The 22,384-nt window shown below is 38.2% G+C and overlaps 1 protein-coding gene across 2 annotated transcripts; it reads left to right on the top strand.

Annotated features, from left to right (window-relative positions):
• The first annotated feature begins 3,340 nt into the window (after positions 1-3,340).
• KRT222 (keratin 222) lies at positions 3,341-15,549 on the top strand. 2 transcript variants are annotated; one of them, XM_050935245.1, is made up of 6 exons: positions 3,341-3,500; positions 5,659-5,787; positions 6,971-7,191; positions 8,561-8,637; positions 9,561-9,669; positions 15,319-15,549. In XM_050935245.1, exons 1-6 carry the CDS (start codon positions 3,405-3,407, stop codon positions 15,530-15,532), a joined length of 846 nt encoding a protein of 281 aa, XP_050791202.1. In that variant the 5' UTR covers positions 3,341-3,404; the 3' UTR covers positions 15,533-15,549. The 2 variants fall into 2 exon arrangements, with proteins under 2 accessions (XP_050791202.1, XP_050791201.1); XM_050935244.1 differs by having other exon boundaries at positions 3,341-3,557.
• Positions 15,550-22,384: the final 6,835 nt, after the last annotated feature.

Below are 22,384 nucleotides of genomic sequence, written 5' to 3'. Positions count from 1 at the left end.
AGCCAGCTACTCTAGCTAGAGGTGGGAGTGACCAGAGTTAAAGCTCCTTCCACTTTCTAACCTTCTTTGCCCCCTCTCCACACATTTCTCCAAATGAGGGAGTATTGGGCACTATCCTCTGTTATCTTCACTGCAGTCAAAATTGTAATCTAAGCGTGGCCAAGGGAGAGAATATATACAGGCTTTACTCTCCCTTACTTCCTTGTGTGGCCAAGTAAGGGCTGTGACATTTAATCCATTAGAGACCAGATAACCCTTTCTTTAGCCTATCTGCCACTAAGAGACTGAGCCCTGCCACTTCCAAGTTCACTTAGTAAAAACTGAGTTCCATTCTCCGCTATTCACAATACAACAATCAAGTATCCCTTTTCCTGCACACCGGCCCATCTAAAGATAAGAATGGGCCTTTCTGATACCATTAATCCAAAGTGTCAAGATTCTTTGATGCCACTGTTGAAAAGAAACACTGCTAGTGCAGTAGTTTAACACACAGTAAGACACAGCTTCTGAGTAATTCATTAGTCACATGCCTGAGATCAAAGGGTCAGTCTACATTATTTCAGTCACTTGGAACTAGGAGCTATCATTTTATCTCCTGTTATGATATGGCTCTCAGATTATCATAAATTCAACATATTTATAAATGATCTGGAAAAGGGGCTAAACAGTAAGATGGCAATATTTTCAGATGATACAAAATTAAATCCAAAGCAGACTGCAATAAATTACAAAAGGGATCTCACAAAACTGGGTGACTGGGCAACACAATGGCAGATGAAATCCAGTGTTGATAAGTGTAAAATAATGCAACATAATCCCAACTATACATATAAAATGATAGGGTGTAAAGTAGCTGTTACCACTCAAGAAAAAGATCTTGGAGTCATTGTGAATAATTATTGTCATTGTGAAAACATCCTCTCAATGTGCAGCAACAGTTTAAAGAGCTAACAGCATTAGGAAAGGGATAGATAATAAGACAGAAAATAATATAATGTCATTATATAAATCTGTTACGCCCATACCTTGAACACTGCTTGCAGTTCTGATCACCCCATCTCAAAAAAGATGTATTAGAATTAGAAAAAGTACAGAGAAAGGCAACAAAAATTATTAGGGGTATGGAATAACTTCTGTATGAGGAGAAGTTAAAAGATTGGGACTGTTCAGCTCAGAAAAGAGACGACTAAGGGTGATATGACAGAGGTCTATAAAGCCATAAATGGTGTGGAGAAGGTTCTCATAACAAGAACCAGAGGTCAACCAATGAAATTAATAGGCAGAAGGTTTAGAACAAACAAAAGGAAGTACTTCTTTCACAGAATGCACAATCAACCTGTGGAACTAGTTGTCAGGGGACGTTGTGAAGGCCTAAAGTATAACTGGGTTCAAAAAAGAATTAGATAAATTTGTGGAAGATAGGTCCATCAATGGCTATCAGCAAGATGGTCTAGGATGCAACCCCATGCTCTAGGGTTCCATATGCCTCCAACTGCCAGAAGCTGGGACTGGACAACAGGGGATGGATCATTCAATAATTGCTATTCTGTTCATTGCCTCTGAAACATCTGGCACCAATCACTTTTGGAAGACAGGACACTGGGCTAGATGGACCATTGGTTTGACTTAGTATGGCCATTCTTATATTCTTATTTGAAAAGACAGTAAAGAAATCTCTACAAGATAACAATCTTCAAGAAGTCTCTACAAAAGAATGATCTAAGTCAGTGTTTCTTAAACTGGGGTCTGAGGACCCCACTGATCAACTCCTGTCCTCACTCCCTCCCAGCGCCTCCTGCATGTCGCTGGGTTTGCCAGATTCCTACCTGACCTGTCAAGAATCAGCTGGGCTGGTGGAAGCAGCAGGCAGGCAGGTGGAGCAGCAGCATGGCAGGGAAGGGAAGCCAAGCTGCAGGGGTCAGTTGGACGAAAAGTCAGGCTAGGTGACTTCTCTGGAGCAGGGGATGCCCCTCCTCCCCCCCTGCTCCACTGCTGTATGCAGATGCCGCTGCTCCTGTCCCACCCACACACACACACACTTCCTCCCCGGAACCCCTAGCCACTCCAGACTGGGAGCACCCCCTTGTCTGCTGTGCAGACACCTCGACATCAGTTCCCCCCCACCCCAACCCCCATGTACCGGGTCTCTACTGAGCTGGGGTGATGGGACAGGGAGAATCTGTGTATGTTGCTGCCTCTCTGGGTCTGGCAGCAGCTGCTTGTGTCTCAACGAGCCTTCAGGTGCCTGATCCTGAGTGCTTTCTTGAAAAGACCACGCTCAATAATCACTCAGGCACACACACAGACACTCCCCTCAATACAACACATATTCTCTCTTTCTGTCTCACAAACACACGTCTCTCTCACACAGTCCTCCCAACACACGCACCAGAGCTCCCTGCATCCAGGTTACTTTCCCCACCTTGATTGTGCTGTGAAGTGAGCATCAGGAGCTGCGCTCTCCTGCCACCCCTACGCAGCCCAGGCAGGGAAAGTGACCTGGATGCAGGGAGCCCTGACATCACTCCTTGCTCCCCACCTCACAGCCACCTAGGAGTGTGTGGGGCGGAGGAGCAGCAGTGCCGTGTGGGTGTACCATGGATTTATATAACAGCATTCTGATATTTACTATCTTATTACCCATCCCTTTTCTAACAGTTCCTAACATTCTGTTCGCTTTTTTGACTGCCACTGCATATTGAGCGGATGGTTTTAGAGAACTATCCACAATGACTCAAAGATCTCTCTCTTGAGTAGTAACAGCTAATTTAGGCCACAGAATTTTGTATGTCTACTTGGGATTATGTTTTCCAATGTGCATTACTTTGCATTTATCAGAATTGAATTTCATCTGCCATTTCGTTGCCCAGTCACCCAGTAGAACACTAAACTTTCTGACTGTTGTTAATGCTGGCTTCCCTCCCTCCTTTGCATTCCAGGAGTACAGCCAACCAAATTATGATTGCCGCATGCAAGAGTGTACTGCCAGGAAAGTGTACAGTGCCTCCTCTCTGGTCTTTCAAATTCATACTGGACAGCTATAATTTTGCCCTTATTATCAATATTATATCTTTCAGACTCTAGTTTCTTGGGTAAGTGTCTGGCTTTACAATGTAATAAACACATGAAGACACTACTTGTGCTCATTTCATCACATTATCTGGATCTTACCTTTTTTATCACTGCAGAATTGAGAGATATTTGTATCTTTAAACATGATCTTCAAAACCGATTAAAAGCAGATGATTTTTCAATGTTCCTACAAAAAGGAGCTCTGCATCTTTAAAATTCTGCTGTATTTTCTCTCCCTCTCTCTGCTTTCACTGCAGGCAGTGTAGGCTCTGCAGCAGCTGGCTCATCCTATCAATAAGGTTCCGTTAGTCAAGGTGGAGGATGGGAGCAGAATGGAACTGTCCCAGCTCCTCAATGAGATCAGGGCAAACTATGAAATGCTCATCACCAGAAATCAGATAGAGACCGTCCTCTCAACAAGAACCCAGGTAATGAGAATAAGGAGACAATCTATCTCTACCAAATTCAGCCTCAACCTCTTTGAGGTACCGTATTTCCATTTCAATGCAGCATATTACTGGATAAGGGATATAGAATTTACTGCAGTATGACTAGACCTAGAAGCTAAAAAAATATGTTATGCTTAGGTTATGAAACTCACTCTAAAGGAATGCTCTGTAATGAATCTGGATGTTTGTCTGTACATACAAGACAGTTATATTGTTGTGACTAAAAAAACACGATGACATATACAATAACATGGTACCCTCTAGCCTCATTTAGAGTTATCCTTCAGGAGGAAAACGTCTTGAATATCATGTAGAGATGACGTAAAGAAGCCATTTATAAAGAGGATTTACAATTTTGAGCACATATGTTATGAAAAACTTTACCTTCTCGGGACAGATTTTCTATTGTTTTCATAAAACTATGCCATACTTGTCTGCAATGTTTATATTACTTGTTCTCTGTGTCATATTTTTAAAGGTTATAAATACCCTACTATAAATTCACATACAACACATCTCTTCAGAACAACGTTACAATAATGTGACAAATTGGCTACAATCATCAAATGCCAAGAAGTCCACATTGAAATTTGGGTCTTATATCACCCTGTTGTACTTTAATATTGCAGAAATTCTGAATACTGAGAGATTTACTCATCATAGGCCTGATTCCCCAGTACACTCTGACTGCTTTGCGCGACTCTGAAGATTGAAAGCAGCCATAAACACAGTTTAACTGTCTTATTAAGCCAACTTTACATTTTCTTTGCATCGGGGCAGCGCAAAGCAGCCAAAGCTTACTGAGAAATCTGGCCCCACGTGTTGCAGTACTTACACACAAAACAGCAGGTAGAGAACAGAGTTCAGCGTGAAGTGTGAATTACATGGCTTTTGTTACTGTAATGGTGGATTGATAACATTAAAAACACATTAACATTTTCAAGACAAAGTATTAGTTCTTCTTTTACTCTCCTGCCAAGACCTGAATTCAAGAATTTATCTCCACAGTAAAAGCTGATGGTAAAACAGTAAAGTTCGCGAAGGAAAATGTTCTGCTTCAGGTGTTTGTGATGTCACCACAGAAATGTGAAAGGAACCCTAATTATCATTATCATAACAAACACTACATAAGTACTGAGCATTATTCCTACTAGAGTGCATGGAAGAAACTGACCTGAAATGACCATTTTAAAGTCATGTAATATACCCCATAATTACAGCTACTGTCAAGCTGCTTCACAATCTAATTTATGTAACATATCTAATAGTGGAATAAGACCTGAAATAAGAATTGCAACTTCACTGACTTCAGTGAAGCTAGGCCTATTTAGTACAGGGCTGGATTTGGTCATAATACAGTTGGTAAGCCAATACTGGTTCTGCATTACAACCAAGAGTGTTCTAAAGTGCAGGAGAAGAGTGGTCTAAACATCTGGTTTAGGTTCTCTAATACAGTGGTCTCCAAAGTGAGGTGTGCAAGAGGATCCTTGGGAGTTCTTTTTTTTTTTTTTTGCTTTGGCAAAAATGGTAGAGCCGGCACGGCAGGGGGGGCCTGCTCAAAATTTTTTTTACTGCTAGAGGTGCGCGATCAAAAAAGTTTGAAGACCACTGCTCTAATAGGTTAGCCTGACCATCCCTATCCTATATTTTTTTGCACCTAAGATAATACAAATCTCAAAATTATTGAGTTCTTCATTTTTTCTCTACTATATGATTGTTCAATCCATGCCAATGTATCTGGCCCCGATACTGTTAATCAACTGAGATTTTGTACAGAATATGTCCAAGTTGTGTCTGTTTCTGTGAATATTTATGTTAAGATAGTAGAGACAAAATCTGTTTTCTTAAGCCTCTTTCGTAGAGGTGCAGCAGTTACTAAAGATGCAGCAAAGTATTTTCTGGTAGAGGCTGCAATACAAGAGGTTCCTCAGAGTTTACAATATTCTGATAATGACAGTTTAGCTTTTCATTACAACCTTGAACAAATATATTCAGTTGCCACACAAAAAAATTAACCTAAAAAACCTGTTTTAAGAGAAGTAGATAAGGTTTTTTTCAAAACTAAATTTATTTTATGTTCATTCTTTTAAAATATTTTTTATTTGTAATACTGTTATCTTGTTTACATTTTCTGTAGCTAGAAGAAGCTACAAGTGAAAGAATGGACAAAGATGAAGAAGCTTTAAAGGCAGCCAGAGCAGAGCTCACTGAAGCCAGGCGACAATGGCATCATATGCAAATTGAAATTGAATCTCTCCAGGCTGTGGTAAGCATGGTCAAAAATTGATATTATCAACTTACTGAAAAAAAAGAACCCATTTCTTCTTCTGATCTGCAATATTCCATAGTTCAATATGCACAACGACATCCAACAGATGATGGAAACACAGCAAGAACAGAAATGCATAGTGGCTTTGCCTTGGGCCTTTATCTCTTCCTCTTGGTCATTAATTGCCAGAAAATCTCCCAGTCCATTATCAATGCTTAAGAATATGACATATTTTGATTCAGAATCTATAATTCTGCATATACTGCTATTATGTTTACTTTTTTACTCCTGCCAATCAGTACCCACGGATTTCAAGAATTCTTCCACAGTATCCCCGTATCAATTTGCTAATAAATATCCTGCCTGACTGATTCATTCAAATCATGTTTATTTTAATTCTTTGGAACTAGGGCTCTGAGTCAGCAAAACAATCATATACTTTAAGTTAAGCATGTACATAAATGTTTTGTTGAATCACAGCTTTAGGTCTATAATGGTGCTGAAAACAATTCTGTCCATCTATCCTACTGCTCTGACTGGCTACATTAGAGAACTTCAGAAAACAATCCTTCTCCCACTGCTATCACCAGTTTATCCGCTCCGGTGGGAGATCAGTGTAGGTTAGTTTCTGGCAGCTTCCAGTGTCACACCAAAACAGACTCATGTACACCAGCCCTCACACTGGTGTAGATAAAGTGGTGGTAGCACTGATGGGAATTTTTCCTAAAATTCACTACTGATGACAAAGCCTAGGAATTACACCATTTTTAACAGGATTTCAGGGAGATCCACTACTGACAACAGATCTCAGATATTAGTCAATTTCCCTATTGCAGACAGAGTTTGTAACTTGATGATGATGACTTTGCAACACTGTGAATTCCTGTGACTATTCAAAACACATAATTCTGGACAGCTGGGTGAAATTACTCATAAAAACTGACTGATTTCATCATATAGTAGAAGGCTACAATTTTTCTGTGTGAGCTTCTAATTTATTTTCATATGATTACAGATCTTACTGAAAATTAAATGCAAAAAGCCACCAGTTTAAGTTTCTTATCCAAGGTGTTATAAAGGTGGATTATTATTACAGTTCCTAAAGGTTATTTAGCAAATAAACTGAAAAGTAAATTTAAAAATATGTTTTCTGAACCTTAATATTGGATTTATTTGCCAGGAAAGAGGTTTGGAAAGTTGTCTGCATGCCACAGAGCAGCAGTACCAGATGCAACTGCAGAATTTACAAGCTGAGATTGAAGGTTTAGAGAAGGAGCTAGAGCAAGTGAGGAGAGATATTGAGAAACAGCTTCAAGAGCATGAAATACTACTGAACACTAAGATGAGGCTGGAGCAGGAGATAGCAACCTATCGCAGTTTGCTGGAGAAAGAGGAAAACAGGTATTTTACAGACTGGAGAAAGTGTAGTTGCTTTTATATTATCTTTTAGAACTTCTGTTTGCAGTACTTTTCAGAGTTGCAATCACATGAATGCTGCCATTAAATATAGCAGTAAATCCGTCATGAAAGGATTTTTCATTTTGACTTGTGCAAAGTTCTATACAGGCATATTTTAAATCTAAAATTAATATGTTAAATGATTGTATGAACAATTTCCATGCCATTAAAATATCTTATCTTACAAAGGCAGCGCTTATTTTTTCTGATTTTCCATGTTTTTGTTTAGAAAAATTATGGGTTTTGTTTTTTAAAGTAAAGTTCATTATTTAACCAATATTTAAAGGCAGTTTGGCCCCCACAGTAGGAAATATTTAGGACTCACCGACCCTCACTGAAAAGGAAAAAGGATAGTACAGTGTGTGTGTGTACGTGTAAACTTGATGTTTGCTTCAGAACAGTTTTAACCTAATTATACATAATGGACCTGATTTACCACAGTGTTTCACCATGTTTATTTCAATTGAGTTACACCAGCATCAAACTGGAGTAAAATATATTGATCAAAACCCATAAAACAAATTCTGCTGTAATAATTCAACACAGATTTTGCTTTAAAGTTTTAAAGAGAGAAAAGTTAAATAATTATAATTCCAAAGCTACTAGTTTAAACAGTTTAAACACTGTACTGCTCATACATTAGCATTGTCACCTTTATGCCTTCCCATGCTTTGAATATGTGAATTCCCTGAAGATAAATTAGATAAATTTCATCTGGAAAATCACAGGTATAGTGCAAATCAAAGGCATGGATTTGGGTTTTGCACATCTGAGTATCTGTTAGCAAAATTCTATTAAATATCGAAATATTGATAGGGTTCACATGTTAAAGACTAAGGGTCCCATCCTCCCTTAAATAGGGATAACCTCAATAGGTGACATGAAACTCTACTATTTTTGCAAGTGAAAGTGTTTCTTAGGAATACTTTTGGGTGGGTGGGAATATTGAATCCTCGGCCCTATGCAGAAGAAGCTAGAGGGTTTCACTCCTGGAACCTCACAGGCAAAAATGTTTGCACATTAGAGCCCCAAGTAAGGGAACTTATTTGGCATTTTTTCAATATATTACTATTTTATAATTATGTAAAAATATACATAGCTCATTATGAATAAAATAAAAGAAAAATATTAAGGAAAGGTCTTTCTGGCAGAATTCAAAATTAATGAAACCTTTCAGGAAAGAAAGATGGAATACAAATACACATTTTCAACATTTTTTAGTCCTACAATCAAAATAAGGTGTGACTACAATAAATCTATATATAAATCCCATTGTCATTATTACATTTTTGTAACATTTTCATTTTTTCAGGTTTCATTGTTCTACACATGATAGAAAAGATGACAGAAAACCTACCACCAGCAAGACAGCTTCTATCCCACCTTCAAGTGAGTTTTTATGACAAGGGAACATTCCTAAAATAAAACCACAATAGTTTCTCAGTTCTTAATGTTGCCTAGCTGAATTTCCTAAACAGGAGCTACAAAAGGCTATTAGTGTTGTGATGGACCACATGCTTCCTTCCCATGGATAAAGCCAAAGGAGAGTAAAACTTGTACCCCAAACTCCAGGAGTTAAAACTTTACTGAGTTAAAGTATATTGATGTATGCTGTGCATCAGATTTCTTACAGTAAATTATTGAAAAACATAGCTGATTCTACAAGGAGTCCAGTGGCACCTTAAAGATTATCAGATTTATTTGGGCATAAGCTTTCATGAGTAAAAAATCCACTTTTTCAGATGCATAGCTGATTGTGTATTTAATTAATGCACAGCTAGGAAAGAACTATTTCTAATTTCTTATCTCAGATCTATTGTCACATATTCCAGTCCACAGTATCTTTAAAAAACAATTAAATGCTTAATTTAGTCACAGATAATGCCAAAATAAACAATTTAGAGCCAAATTCTGCTCAGGCCAGAATGGAGAAGATGGCCAGAGACATCGCCTGGTGTATCATCCTCCACTGGAATTTTGTTTGCCAGGGCTGAATTCAGCTGGGTGAGTTAGGAGGGCATGCAGAGAAACACATATTTTCTTTTGAAAGGGGGTAGTGTGGGCCCAAAGCTAGCACATACTGCTGACCACAACATATATTCCAGATAGGGGGCGTATCTGGTAACTGAACTAAGTGACAGACTATAGTCCCTTAAGGAGATGGTACACAAGCTGGCATACTAGCTAGGATTGCCTCCTACTAGTCTCTGGAACATTATAAAGAGATCTTTTCCTGATAGTTGTACAAGGAGTGAAGGCTCCCTAGGAGGGCTCAGAAGAAATATCTAGTATATTTGCATTTTCCTTTACAGCTGGTGCCGTAAAGAAGCATGAAGATGAAAAGGTGGAAAAACTGACAAAGCAAGCAATCTTAAATGGAAGCATTGTGAAGGAAAGTGCTGAAGCTCATGGCACTATACAGTAAGACAAACATAAATTTAGGAAAATAATAATTATATATGTGTGTTCTATACATTTAAATTAAACCTCTCTGATCCATACTCTGTATTCCTGGTAGCATCCTTCTTGTATACCATTTCCAGTTAGCAAGGATGCAACTATAAGATCAGTGTAGACAGCATCTCCACTAATAAGTGGTGCTGTATCATTATTTTAGTGCTAAGTTGTTGCCTTGTTTTGACAGCATGCTCTTGGATCTGAACAAGGGAGGAGAAAGGGGAGGAGAAGTTTTTAATTCTGCCTGTGTATACTGGAGTTGTTGCCTGCAGTGTCCCAATAGATCCTTTGATTTCTATAAGCCAGTATTACAACTGGTGGCAGTAGCTTCAAGATGGCAAAAGCACTTTGGCCTGAGAATAAATTTATTGGTCATGCAGGTGAGACTGGAATCTGTGAGTATTTTACAGACTTTGAGCTATTGCTCTGTGTAAATGAGTGGATTGATGAAAAAGAAGTACAGTACTTAGAAGTGTTTCTGGATGGTGATGCCAAAGCCTTTTGCTAGCACCTTCCTAGTGCAAATCATAGATCTTACAAAAAGTTACATAAACATTTATACACTGTGTTGGGGGGTGGGCTCTTTTGAAGTACCGGAAGGAATGACAAGCCAGGAAGCTTCAGGATGGTGGAACTCTTGCATAGTTATTTGTGGGGATCAAGAAGATTGTTCAGTAGGGCTTTCCCTGCACCACCCTGTCCAGAACATGACTTGAGTGAAGCAGAATGTGCTGCACCAATCTGGAACAGGCAATGCAGAGAGGGGCCTATGCCCAGTGGCAAGTCATGAGAGAATCCTGTGTGAAAAGACAGTTTATAAACACTTAAATAGGGGAACTTCATAAACTGCTGGGGAAGGAAGATAACATACTAGATAATGCTATGGACCAGATTATATATAGAGTTACAAATGTGGAAGCAGAAATTGGGTTTCCTTAAAAGTATTAGCTGTTAATACCCAGACTCGTAGTGACTTCTTTATGCCAGATGCAGCACTTCATTAAATAATTGCTAGTGGGATGGCTAAAATGCTGGAGGAGGCATGGGTGCAAGCTATTCTCAGCAGAGTCCTGTGGCACCTTATAGACTAACAGACATTTTGGAGCATGAGCTTTCGTGGGTGAATACCCACTTTGTCAGATGCATCTGACGAAGTGGGTATTCACCCACAAAAGCTCATGCTCCAAAACGTCTGTTAGTCTATAAGGTGCCACAGGACTCTTTGCTGCTTTTACAGATCCAGACTAACACGGCTGCCTCCCTGATAGTAGCTATTCTCAGGTGTCTCATGGGTTACATGAGACAGCAGACCAGATGACATTTGCAGGCAAAGTGGAGGAAAAGGCTACTGGAGTCAAATTGCCCACGCACAGGAACCCATACCAGAGAAGCTAAAAATTGTTGAGAGTAGGGTCACCCTCGACAACTATTAGCATGGGCCATTTGAAGAGCTGGCCAGAGACCTGTTACTATGTGTCTGGAGACATCAACAGCTGGAAAACCACAATGCTGTTGAATTCATGACCTGAATATATGTCTGATTTATGGAGAACACGCAGTGCTGAAAGGAAAAAAAAATTATATAGGAGGTAAAATGATAAGTATTGATCATCAACCACTGCACATAATGGGATAAATCCAGCTCCTACTGAACTCGGGTTTTTGCACACTAAATGGGCTTTTGTTGAGGTGACCAATATTTCTAGTGCTGTAGTATTGGGAGTGGATTTCATCCAAGAGTATCATAAGAACCCTTGGGGTGTTAATAAAATTTGCCCCCATACAATATTCAGATACCTCTGTTTGATGTGGGTAGGAGGAAGTGTGGATCCTGAGGGGCAACTTTTGGGCCTCAGAGGTGACTCTATCGTGACTACAGAAGGTGACAGAAATGAATGGCTTCCTGTGGTGGTTTGGAATAAAGTTGTGGTGCAGCCAGGTCATCATTCAATAATACCTTTAAGAACTGTTGCAGTGAACCCGTTGGAGTGTTGAAAGGTACAAACATCCATTTAGAATTGCTGTTTGGCAGAAATGTGTTGCAAGCTGGACCAAATGAGGACTGGCCAGGAATGACAGCTAGTGAAAAATCAAACCACGGGGACAGTGTCCAATGTAGCTAGCATCTCAAAGCCTCTCACAGGGCAGAGGTCAAGAGCTGTGGAGCAATCCAGTCAGTAGTACAGCCTGGGGCTGACTTGACAGAAGCACCTGTAGAAGGCAATAAAAGGAAACAATCCGAAGTGTTCTTACGATATGCTAGGGTATTCTCCAAGAATACTGAAGAGCTTGGGAGATATGATTTGGGGCAACATCAAACTGTGCTTAAACCAGAGAGCATTTCCATGATGAAGCCTCCACATCAGATCACCCTGACATATCAGGTAACATTGAAATAGAAACAACAAGGAGTCCGGTGGCACCTTAAAGACTAACAAATGTATTTGGGCATAAGCTTTCGTAGGTAAAAAACCCAATTCTTCAGATGCATGGAGTGAAAGTTACAGATGCAGGCATTATTATGCTGACACATGAACAGAAGGGAGTTACCTCACAAGTAAAGAACCAGTATTGACAGTGCCAATTCAATCTGGGTGGATGTAGATCAGGAGGTGTCAATTCCAGGAGAGGGAAAGCTGCTTTTGTAGAGAGCCAGCCACTTCCCGTCCCTATTCAAGCCCAAATTAATGGTGTTAAATTTGCAAATGAATTTTAGTTCTGCAGTTTCTCTTTGAAGTCTGTTTATGAAGGTTTTTTGTTCAAGTATGGCTACTTTTAAATCTGTTATAGAATGTTATAGAATTTGTGACCATTTATTCTTTTACGTAAAGACTATCCGGTTTGGACAATGTACATGGCAGAGAGGCATTGCTGGCACATGATGGCATATATCACATTAGTAGATGTGCAGGTGAATCAGTCCCTGACAGTGTGGCTGATGTGGCTGGGTCCTCTGATGGTGTCGCTAGAGTAGATATGGGGACAGAGTAGGCAACAAGGTTTGTTACAGGGATTGGTTCCTGGATTAGTGTTTCTGTGGTGTGGTGTATAGTTGCTGGTGAGTATTTACTTCAGGTTGGGGGGCTGTCTGTAAGCGAGGACTCTGCATATAACACCAGCCAGCATGCAACCGTCCTTCACTCTCCCTATTAAATTTTTTTCGACTCTTGCAAATTCATGCTTCCTTGTAGATGTTCAGGCAGCAAAAACCAGCAAGACCCCTTGCACCTCCACTGGTGGGTGACAAGGCCAAGTCTTATATCTGACCTGAGGAAAGCATTCCAGAAGATGGAGGAAAGATGAGCTGGAAGCAAGCATGCCAGGAATAAGATGCCAGGAAATAGGAGAATTATGTACCCATCCAGGAAGGAGAGAAGGCATGGCTACACAACTGGAAAAAGCAGCCTGGAAAAAATTTCAAATTTATACCTTTTGGGGGGAACTTTACACAATAATTAAGAAAATAAACTATTTATTCTTGCTATTACAAAAAGCAAGAGCTCACCCCTTTTTAGTGCATCAAGAACTGGTGCACAGATTAATTGAAAGAAAGGGGAGGACAAACACTTAGGATATTCAATAATCATCCCAAAGGGATACAGAAGGATTTGGAAGAATTCCAGCAAGTTCCTATAGTCATGGGAGACCAGTCATGGAAGAGGAATTGTCAGGGTGTCTTCAGAACCTCAACACACTGTAGTCTTCAACAGGTGTTGTCCACAACAGATAAGCCTAACATGGAGGACATGAATCCTGCACTCACTTATAATCTAGAACCAACTATGAATGAAGACTCAAGAGAGCAGACGAACACGGAAATCTGTGTGGATGGCAAACTACCTGGATTCCTAGGAGTTACTATAATCAAACTTTTGTTACTGTTTTAAAATTCTTATTTAACCAGCAGGGGGAAAGTTGTAATTATCAAGACAGCACTTCCACAAATAAGTGATGCTGTATCTTTCTCTTACTACTAAATTGTCTTGTTTTGATATTACGTTGTTGGATCTGATCAGGGTGGGGCATGTAGGAAGTTTTTACGCTGCCCTTGCGTGCTGGAATTGTTACTTGCAGCATCCCAATAAATGTTTTGATTTCTATAAGCAACTATTACACCACACAGAATAGCAATAGCTACTCTTCAAGCTGTACTGCACTGCACAATTTTTTATTATCTAAGTTTTGTGATAGTATGTGTTTTTATGAGCCACTATATATTGTAATAAACATACTGATTAATTCTAGTATCTGATTCCCTTCCAATATTGTGTCAGTTAGTAACCTTAATGATAAAAAATAAGGTATTGCAATACTTCAATAAATGCTGCAGAGTGCTAAATAATTATTATTTAAATTAACAAAATTGCAGTCTACCTTCTGCTTGCACAAGGCTAAAAATGTGATTTTTAAGGGTTTCCATGTACTTCCATGATGTGGAATCCAAATAGATTATTTTCAGAATCACACCCTTTCGGTGAAATCCTGGTGCCATTGAAGTCAATGACAAAACTCCCATTTACATCAGTGGGGCCCAGATTTCATTGTTTATGTGCTATCAGTTGAGGAACACTTACATAAATCTGCAGTAGAGTATTTAAAGGTTATATAAAGACATACCATCTTCAACTGACTTTCTACATTTTTAATACGAAACAGAATAGAATAAAATTATATTTTATCTAGCCAATGTTAAAAGCATATTAAGACCTAAGAACTGTGAACTATACTATTTTACTACTAAAAAAACCCAGGTATTTTACTACCCTTGTACGCTATTATTTCATATTATATTCTTGTGTTTTTCATATTGGTCCCTTCCCTACTTTCATTACGAACTACAGATGAATGATTAATTTGCCAGGTCTCCTTGTTGTTAATTAAAGCAATTATTAAGTATTATTTACCTTAACTTGCTTTACTAATATAGGACAGCATTGTTGTTGTTGTTTTTGCACTCTCTTTTTTTCATTAATATTTAATGAAAACTGGGCCAACTGTGTCACTAACATTTAATTACAATTACTCATTGAAATAATTAGGGCCGGATCCTGAAATCCTTATTTATGTAAGTAATCCATACTCATGCCAACAGTCTGATGGACTTAAATGGGACTACTTGCTTAAGTAAAGTTTACTCATGTGAGTGAAGGCTCTTGAATCAGGTTCTCAGCTACTATATACTTAGTTCTATCTTTACACTAAAAGTAGGCTCAAGTTCTGAAGTCTGCATCTGGATTTCTAACCCTCCTTATTTTGAATGCATTCAGATCCAGGGACTTGGTTCTGCCTATTACTGATACAGAGATAACTGCACAACTCAGATCTGGGGTTGGATTTCAAATAATCTTCCCACTAAAACCCCAGGGATGTTTAGACTCATGGTTTTGATCCATTTCTATTTTTCTACAATAAGTAGATATATAACGAAGTCTAACTCTTTAGTCCATATTTCTTGAGAATGTAGCTGTAAAAAAGAACTCTGAAATCTTTGCATTTACTAAAATTATCTCTATATCCCATTACGTAATTTTTCATCACATTTTAAAGGCATACTTTTAAGATGTGTATTACTGTGTCTTCAGGATCACATTTACATTTCATTTATTGTTTCAGGACAGAAAAAGTGGATGAAGTTATTAAAGAATGGGAAGGATCTTTCTTTAAGGACAATCCTCATTTAAGGAAAAAGTCTGTTTCTTTGCGCTTTGATCTCCACCTAGCAGCAACAGATGACGGATGTTTACAGACTAAACAAAATAACCTACCTGACATTGAAGTCAGACTGGTAATGAGGAGGTCTTGCAGTATTCCATCTATCAAACCTTAACCTGCATCAAACTAACTCAAAGGCTTTGGAAATAAATAACGTTAAGGCAGATCTAGATGGACCACATGGCTTCTCCTCATCTTGTCACAACTATGAAATGTAACTAAGTATATGGTTTAATAAATATATGAATAATGTCAGATTCTCTTAAATGAAAGAGAGCCGGGTAAAAGTGTTATATTTCAAGAAACCTAACTCCTATTAATTTTTTACTCTTTATTAATTTTCTCATTTGTTTTTTCCAAAAACCTTGCTTTGCTTTGTAGAATTTCATCAAATATTTAAGAACTGAACTATACCTTTATACTTTATATTACTTTTCTAACTAAGAACCTGTTTTCTCTTTTCAGTTAATGAAAACTGAACATTTTATTTTTGTAGTTCTTCAATATAAAAGTCATAATGTATCCTTGTCTCACAACACAAAAGTATCATACTGGGTGGTATACATCTAAAACCATTTTTTTAACTGACAAAAGGTAAATGCATACAAACTCTTAAGTATGTAAACTATTACAAATAATTACAAATTAATTTTCCTTTAAAAGGAAATAGCTAATATTTTTTTAATGTATTTGAGAAAGTAACCCATCCAAAATAGTCTGTTTTCTCCTGTGAATCCATGCACATATTCCTTAAGACCAGTTTTACATGGAAATAATATTGAGCAATATCATGCCATTGATTTTTAAGGAGAATTCTCTATTAAAATCAGTTCAGGATTTTATTTTAAAACTGAAGGTATGATATAGGCCATTTGAGCTTACTACCTACATAGGTTTCCCATTAACTGCCTCTCTGAGTTCTAGTGAAATATAGAGGGTGAAATCTGGACTTCTCTGTAATCAATAGGAGATTTGCAACTGACTTCACTGGGGATAGGATTTCACCTGATGTGAAATACAAAATACTAGGCCTAGTCCCCAAGCCCTCCATGCATGATGTTTCATGATTTCAATGGAAGTTCCACACATAGAAGCCTTGTAGGATCAGCCCCAATATCTTACTAGAAATATCCACAGGATCTATGAATACAGTAGAACCTCAAAGTTACAAACTGACCAGTCAACTACACACCTCATTTGGAACTGAAAGTACACAATCAGGCAGCAGTGTCAAATGTAAACTATGGAAAAAATAAAAAATAAAAAAAAAAGATTTGACAAGGTAAGGATCCTGTTTCTATGCTTATTTAGTTTAAATTAAGATGGTTAAAAGCAACATTTTTCTTCTGCATAGTAAACTTTCAAAGCTGTATTAAGTCAGTCATAAATTTTTGGAAGAACAGCCATAATGTTCTGTTCCGAGTTACAAACATTTCATAGTTACGAATAACCTCCATTCCTGAGGTGTTCATCACTCTGAGGTTCCACTGTCTTGGCATTATATAAATATAAAATATAAAATCCTAGAACTGCTTTTCCCTCCTGACTAATACATCTGTATTATCATCTGAGCAATAAGTAAAATAGTTCCTTGAAGCTGTTAAAAATTTAGCCATCCCACAATTCTGAAAATAGTTATTTCCATACATTTCCAGTTGTTACAGTAAGTGTTTAATTAAAGTAATTTATATAAAATCCTCTTTAAAAAGTAATTTATGCTACTGTCTTACAGTATATGGCACATCATTATTATGCTTGGGCTTATTTACTGTATATTTAATTACATTAACCAAATAAGGACTACAAATTTAAATCACAAATTTTATTATACCTTTTATGGTATCTTCCAATGCTAATTCAAAGCAGCATGGGCAAACCTCAACTACATTAGATAGCTTTCTTTCCACAGGAAAACAGAAATACAAACTTATACAAACATTTTCTTTAATAGACTGTGAAACTAGATTTAAACAACATATATGTTTAGGTAAGACTGGCCATTTACTTATGAAGAATAATTAAGGTGTTGATCTTCCAAACTCTAATTGAAGTTCATGGGAGCTGCAAGCATTCAGTATCTCTGAAATGCATTCAGTATCTCTGTTTTCTGCTGTTTCATGTTAGCATGTCAAAATTTTACTAAGGTATCAGCAATTGCCCTATTACTTATGGCATGCAAAACAGATACTGGCACTGCAAATTTCATCAGTATTTAGTTAACTGCTTCTAAACTGTATTAATGTAAAAAACAATGCATTTATATTGTAGGCCATTGTTCTATATCTACTGTACTAAGCCAACTAATTAACATTAACCTTGACAGTCAAATATTGATCTAGTATTGTTAATACTTGGGTACTTGGCATCCTGAATGTAATAGCCTGTTCTAGTAATTCCACTATGCAGCTTTTTTGAGTTTATAATATATATCTTTTGCAATACTTGAATTTAAACTACGTTAAAACTGCTTTAAGACACTTTAAACAGGGATATGAATTTACCAAAGTAAATGATACCACTGCTATAAAGAATAATAAAATTGAACCTGAAACTGCATATTATGTGATTTTGACATGCACTTACATTTAAAAGGTGGGTGTGTGTCGGGGCGCGCACACACACACACACACACACACACACACACACACACAGACAGAGAGAGAGAGAGAGAGAGAGAGAGAGAGAGAGAGAGAGAGAGAGAGAGAGAGAGAGAGAGAGAGAGAGAGAATTACCTAACTCTAAAATGAATGCAGTGGACTACAGGTGCTCCAGAATTGCAACCCATGTCTGCTATAGATCTTCTCTACAAATATTATGATCCATTTTTCCTATGGATCTTCTCATATCACATGGGGGGCGGTGGGGTACATTGCCAGGTATATCATCATTTATTTATTATTGACTGTTTCTATTTGGGTATGCCAGTGACACTGACCAGGACTGGATCCCCACTGGGCCAGGCACTGTACAAATACAGAATAGAAAACAGAAGAGTTTACAATCTAAAAGACAACACAGACAAACAGAATAGACAAACAGCAAGTAAGCAATTATCGGAAGTCTAGACTGACATATATGACAGAAAAACTATTTAAGCACATGGATACTCACAAAAAAAGTTTGCACAGGAACATAGGAATTGCCATACCAGATCAGAGCAATCATCCAGAATCTTGTATCTGACAATGGTCTGTATCAGATGCATCATAGGAAGGTACTAGAATCCCTGTAATGGGCAATTATGGAATGACCTTGCCCATAAGGAAAATTTCATTTTAACCATCCATCATTTGGCATATGCCATGAAACATGATATTCTCTATTATCAGAGGGGTAGCCGTGTTAGTCTGGATCTGTAAAAGCAGCAAAGAATCCTTTGGCACCTTATAGACTAACAGACGTTTTGGAGCATGAGCTTTCGTGGGTGAATACCCACTAACGTCTGTTAGTCTATAAGGCGCCACAGGACTCTTTGCTGCTTTTACGTGATATTCTCTGTATTTTTTATCCTATCTAATGCAACTATGACTGTTCTCACTACCCATATAAACTGCATGCATTGTACTAATGAAAACACGTCTGGCCTAAGCTTACATTAAAATGTGTATATTATCTAAAAAGAAAAATGAATATAGGTCCATAATGGTAGTCCAGGATCAGAAATAAATTAAATAGAAAAAAGTCAGCCTTTACTGACATGCAGTATTTTAGCCACATACCAGCTTGATGCTGCAGCCACTAAAGCCAATGGAAGTCATTGACTTTAATGGGAACACAATTGCATGCTGAGTTATTCTTTGAGTGTGAAAGTCACTCCACCTACACAGAAATTGAATATCCCCACAGTATAACTCTGGTCTCAATTGCTCATAAAATACACAACTCTTATTTGATGTTTGAAACATCTGGCATAAAACCAACTATGGTATTTGATGAGCACAAAAACTGAGTTGCAACAAAGACAGCAGCACAGAAACGTAGTTTAAATGTTGTTTTAGTTAATTTTCAGAATTCTGCATTCTTGCTGCTCTGTTCCCTGTGTAATCCTCTCCACTACATTAAGTCTGTTCTTTATATTAGGCTTCATTAGCTGCAATATGGTGTGTTGGTATTCTAAACGTGACCCAAATGTGCACTGTTTTAAATTACATTTTCTCCATTTACAGTAAAAATATAACTGGAGATTTTTTTAAATGCATCCTCGCCAGAGTCACTCTTCAAACTAAGGGCTTGTCTACATTACCCGCTGGATCAACGGGCAGTGATCGATCCAGTGGGGGTCGACTTATCCCGTCTAGACTAGACGCGATAAATGGACCGACGAGCACTCTCCTGTTGACTCCAGTACTCCACCAGGGCGAGAGGCGCAGGTGGAGTCGACAGGACAGCGTCAGCCGTTGACTTACCGCAGTGAAGACACCATAGTAAGTAGATCAAAGTATGTCAACTTCAGCTACATTATTCACATAGCTGAAGTTGCGTAACTTAGATCGATCCGCACCACCCCCCTACCCATAGTACAGACCAGGCCTTAGGGATTGATTCTGTACTATCGGAACATTCAATAATCTCAATGGCAATTATGTGTGTATAGGGGAAACTTTTTTGTTAAACTGTCTTGAGATTCAGTCACTATATAGTGAAGCTCAAAAAATTCAATAGTGAGGGACTGGATGACTTGGGATTGATAATGTGACGATTCCTTCACCTCTGGGTTGCCAGTTAAAATCTAGCCCAGACTGGCAGAGCTATTGCCATCTGATGGATGCAGAGTGACCTGTGAATTTAGGCCATTCGAGTACTATATCTATCAGCCATTCATCCATAAGCCTTACGTTCCTCGTATTTTTTTCAGTAAACATTAAAAAAATAATCTTGAGATTGTTATTTATCCTCTGCATAGATTTAAAAATGGAGACTGGTGATAACTTCAAGAGAGTCAATGTAACCTGTTTATGTAATCACAATGTAATCACAAGCACAGATCCTTAACTCCCAAACAGAATCCTAGTTACTTCAAATGAGACCCCATATTGTAAACCCTTTCCAGGATTGGGACTATGGGCCTTGCGGTGCAGTCAAATCACCCATTCACTCTGACAAAAATTTCATTGAAGTTGGTGGCAGTTTTACCAGGTTAAGGGTTGAAGGTTCGGACCAAAATGTTTAATCAAAATTATGTTGTACTTCCACTTAAGTATCAAAGTGTTTAAGCTTAGGCAGCTTAGGCTGTTTCACTACTGAAAACATGGGTACAAAACTTGATATTTTTAAATTAACATGTCTGAGGAGAGACAAAGTAATGTCTTTTATTGGATCAACTTCTGTTGGTGAGAGAGACTGTGTAGCTCGAAAGCTTTTCTCTCACCAACAGAAATTGGTGCAATAAAAGATATTACCTCATCCACACTGTCTCTCTAATATCTCGAGACCCACATGGCTACAACAATACTGCATACAAATCTGAAGCGGAGCAGTTATAATTCATTACAGTGAGCAGAAGTATTTAGTAAGACAGTTATGAATTGCTTACAGAAAATCACACAACTGTACATAAACTATAACATGTATTACAAAACTGAGGATAAAGGAGTTCCCTTGAGGGCTAATTCTACTTTACTGTCTCAAAACCACACAAACTGGAAGGGTTACTTTGAAAAGTTCTAATAATTTTCATGGAATCACAGAAGATATAGATGGAAAAGATCTGTTACATCGAATCTGCCATGCTGCAAGTGGAACATACAATCCTTTAACAAAATACCAGACATTAAACTGATACTATACCTAGTCATCAACTGCTAATTTGCTTGTGTAAAGCAGGGTAAACCAATCTACCTTTCAATTCTAATTTTCTAAGCAGTTTCAACCACGAGAAATTGGCTCCAACGATAATCTTACTTTCTTGGGTGTTTTCAGTTTGCATAGCAGGTATACATGTATTGTTCTGAGAGATATCATCTTTTATTGGAACAACTTCTGTTGGTGAGACAGGCAAGCTTTCTGGCATACACAGAACCCTTCTTCAGATCTGTGAAACATATTCAGGGCACGTCTTCACTGGCACCATTAAAGCGCTGCCACGGCAGCACTTTAACGTGGCTTCTGTAGTCATAGAATAGAGCCAGGCGTGTGCTCTCCTCCCAGCACTCTAAAACCACCTCCACGAGGGGAATAGTTCCCAGCACTCCTGCACTGTCTACACTGGCACTTTACAGCACTGAAACTTGCAGCACTCAGGGGGGTGTTTTTTCACACCCCAGAGCAAGAAAGTTGTAGCGCTGTAAAGTGCCAGTGTGGACAAGCCCTTAGAGCGTTACAGTTAAATACAAGGTGCAATATCTTGTTTAGCATAAGCAGTTAACACATATTTCAAGGAATCATTCAAGGTGAAGTGGCCTGTATTGTTTTAGTATTGGGGTAGCCGTGTTCATCTGTAAACCACAAAAACAACAAGGAGTTGCATTTGAAGAAGTGCGGTTTTTTACCCATAAAAGCTTAGTCTTTAAAGTATCACCGGACTCCTTGTTGTTTTTGTATTGTTCTAGTCATTTTCATTGTTCCTTGTTTTCAAGTTTTGATACCTAATTTAATCACATAAAGCATCTTCAATGCCAATCAAATCTCTATTCAGTCTTTGAGTCAGCAGAACTGACAGGTGACTCAACAAGCTACTTCTTTCTTTAAGAGATGGAGTAAACATTTTAAATACCTGTAAAGGCCATTATACCTCATTGACAGACTTAACAGCATTTCCTGTTATATTTCTTTTTCCTCTCATTCTTGCCTGCATTCTCAATTAAGACTTCTCAGGTTCTTTAGTAACTGAGCTCTTCTGATGGAGACCAGTGGCACCTACTCCCATCTCCAGATGCAGGATCTTGGGGAAGAGGCTGTCCCTTCATCACTTTGGAAGTAGATATTTTCTGGTAAAAGAATATTTGAAGTACATTCCCTTTTCCAGGAA

This window comes from Gopherus flavomarginatus, chromosome 25, assembly GCF_025201925.1.
Source record: "Gopherus flavomarginatus isolate rGopFla2 chromosome 25, rGopFla2.mat.asm, whole genome shotgun sequence".
Lineage (NCBI taxonomy): Eukaryota > Metazoa > Chordata > Testudines > Testudinidae > Gopherus > Gopherus flavomarginatus.
This window is presented reverse-complemented; position numbering and strand designations above follow the sequence as displayed.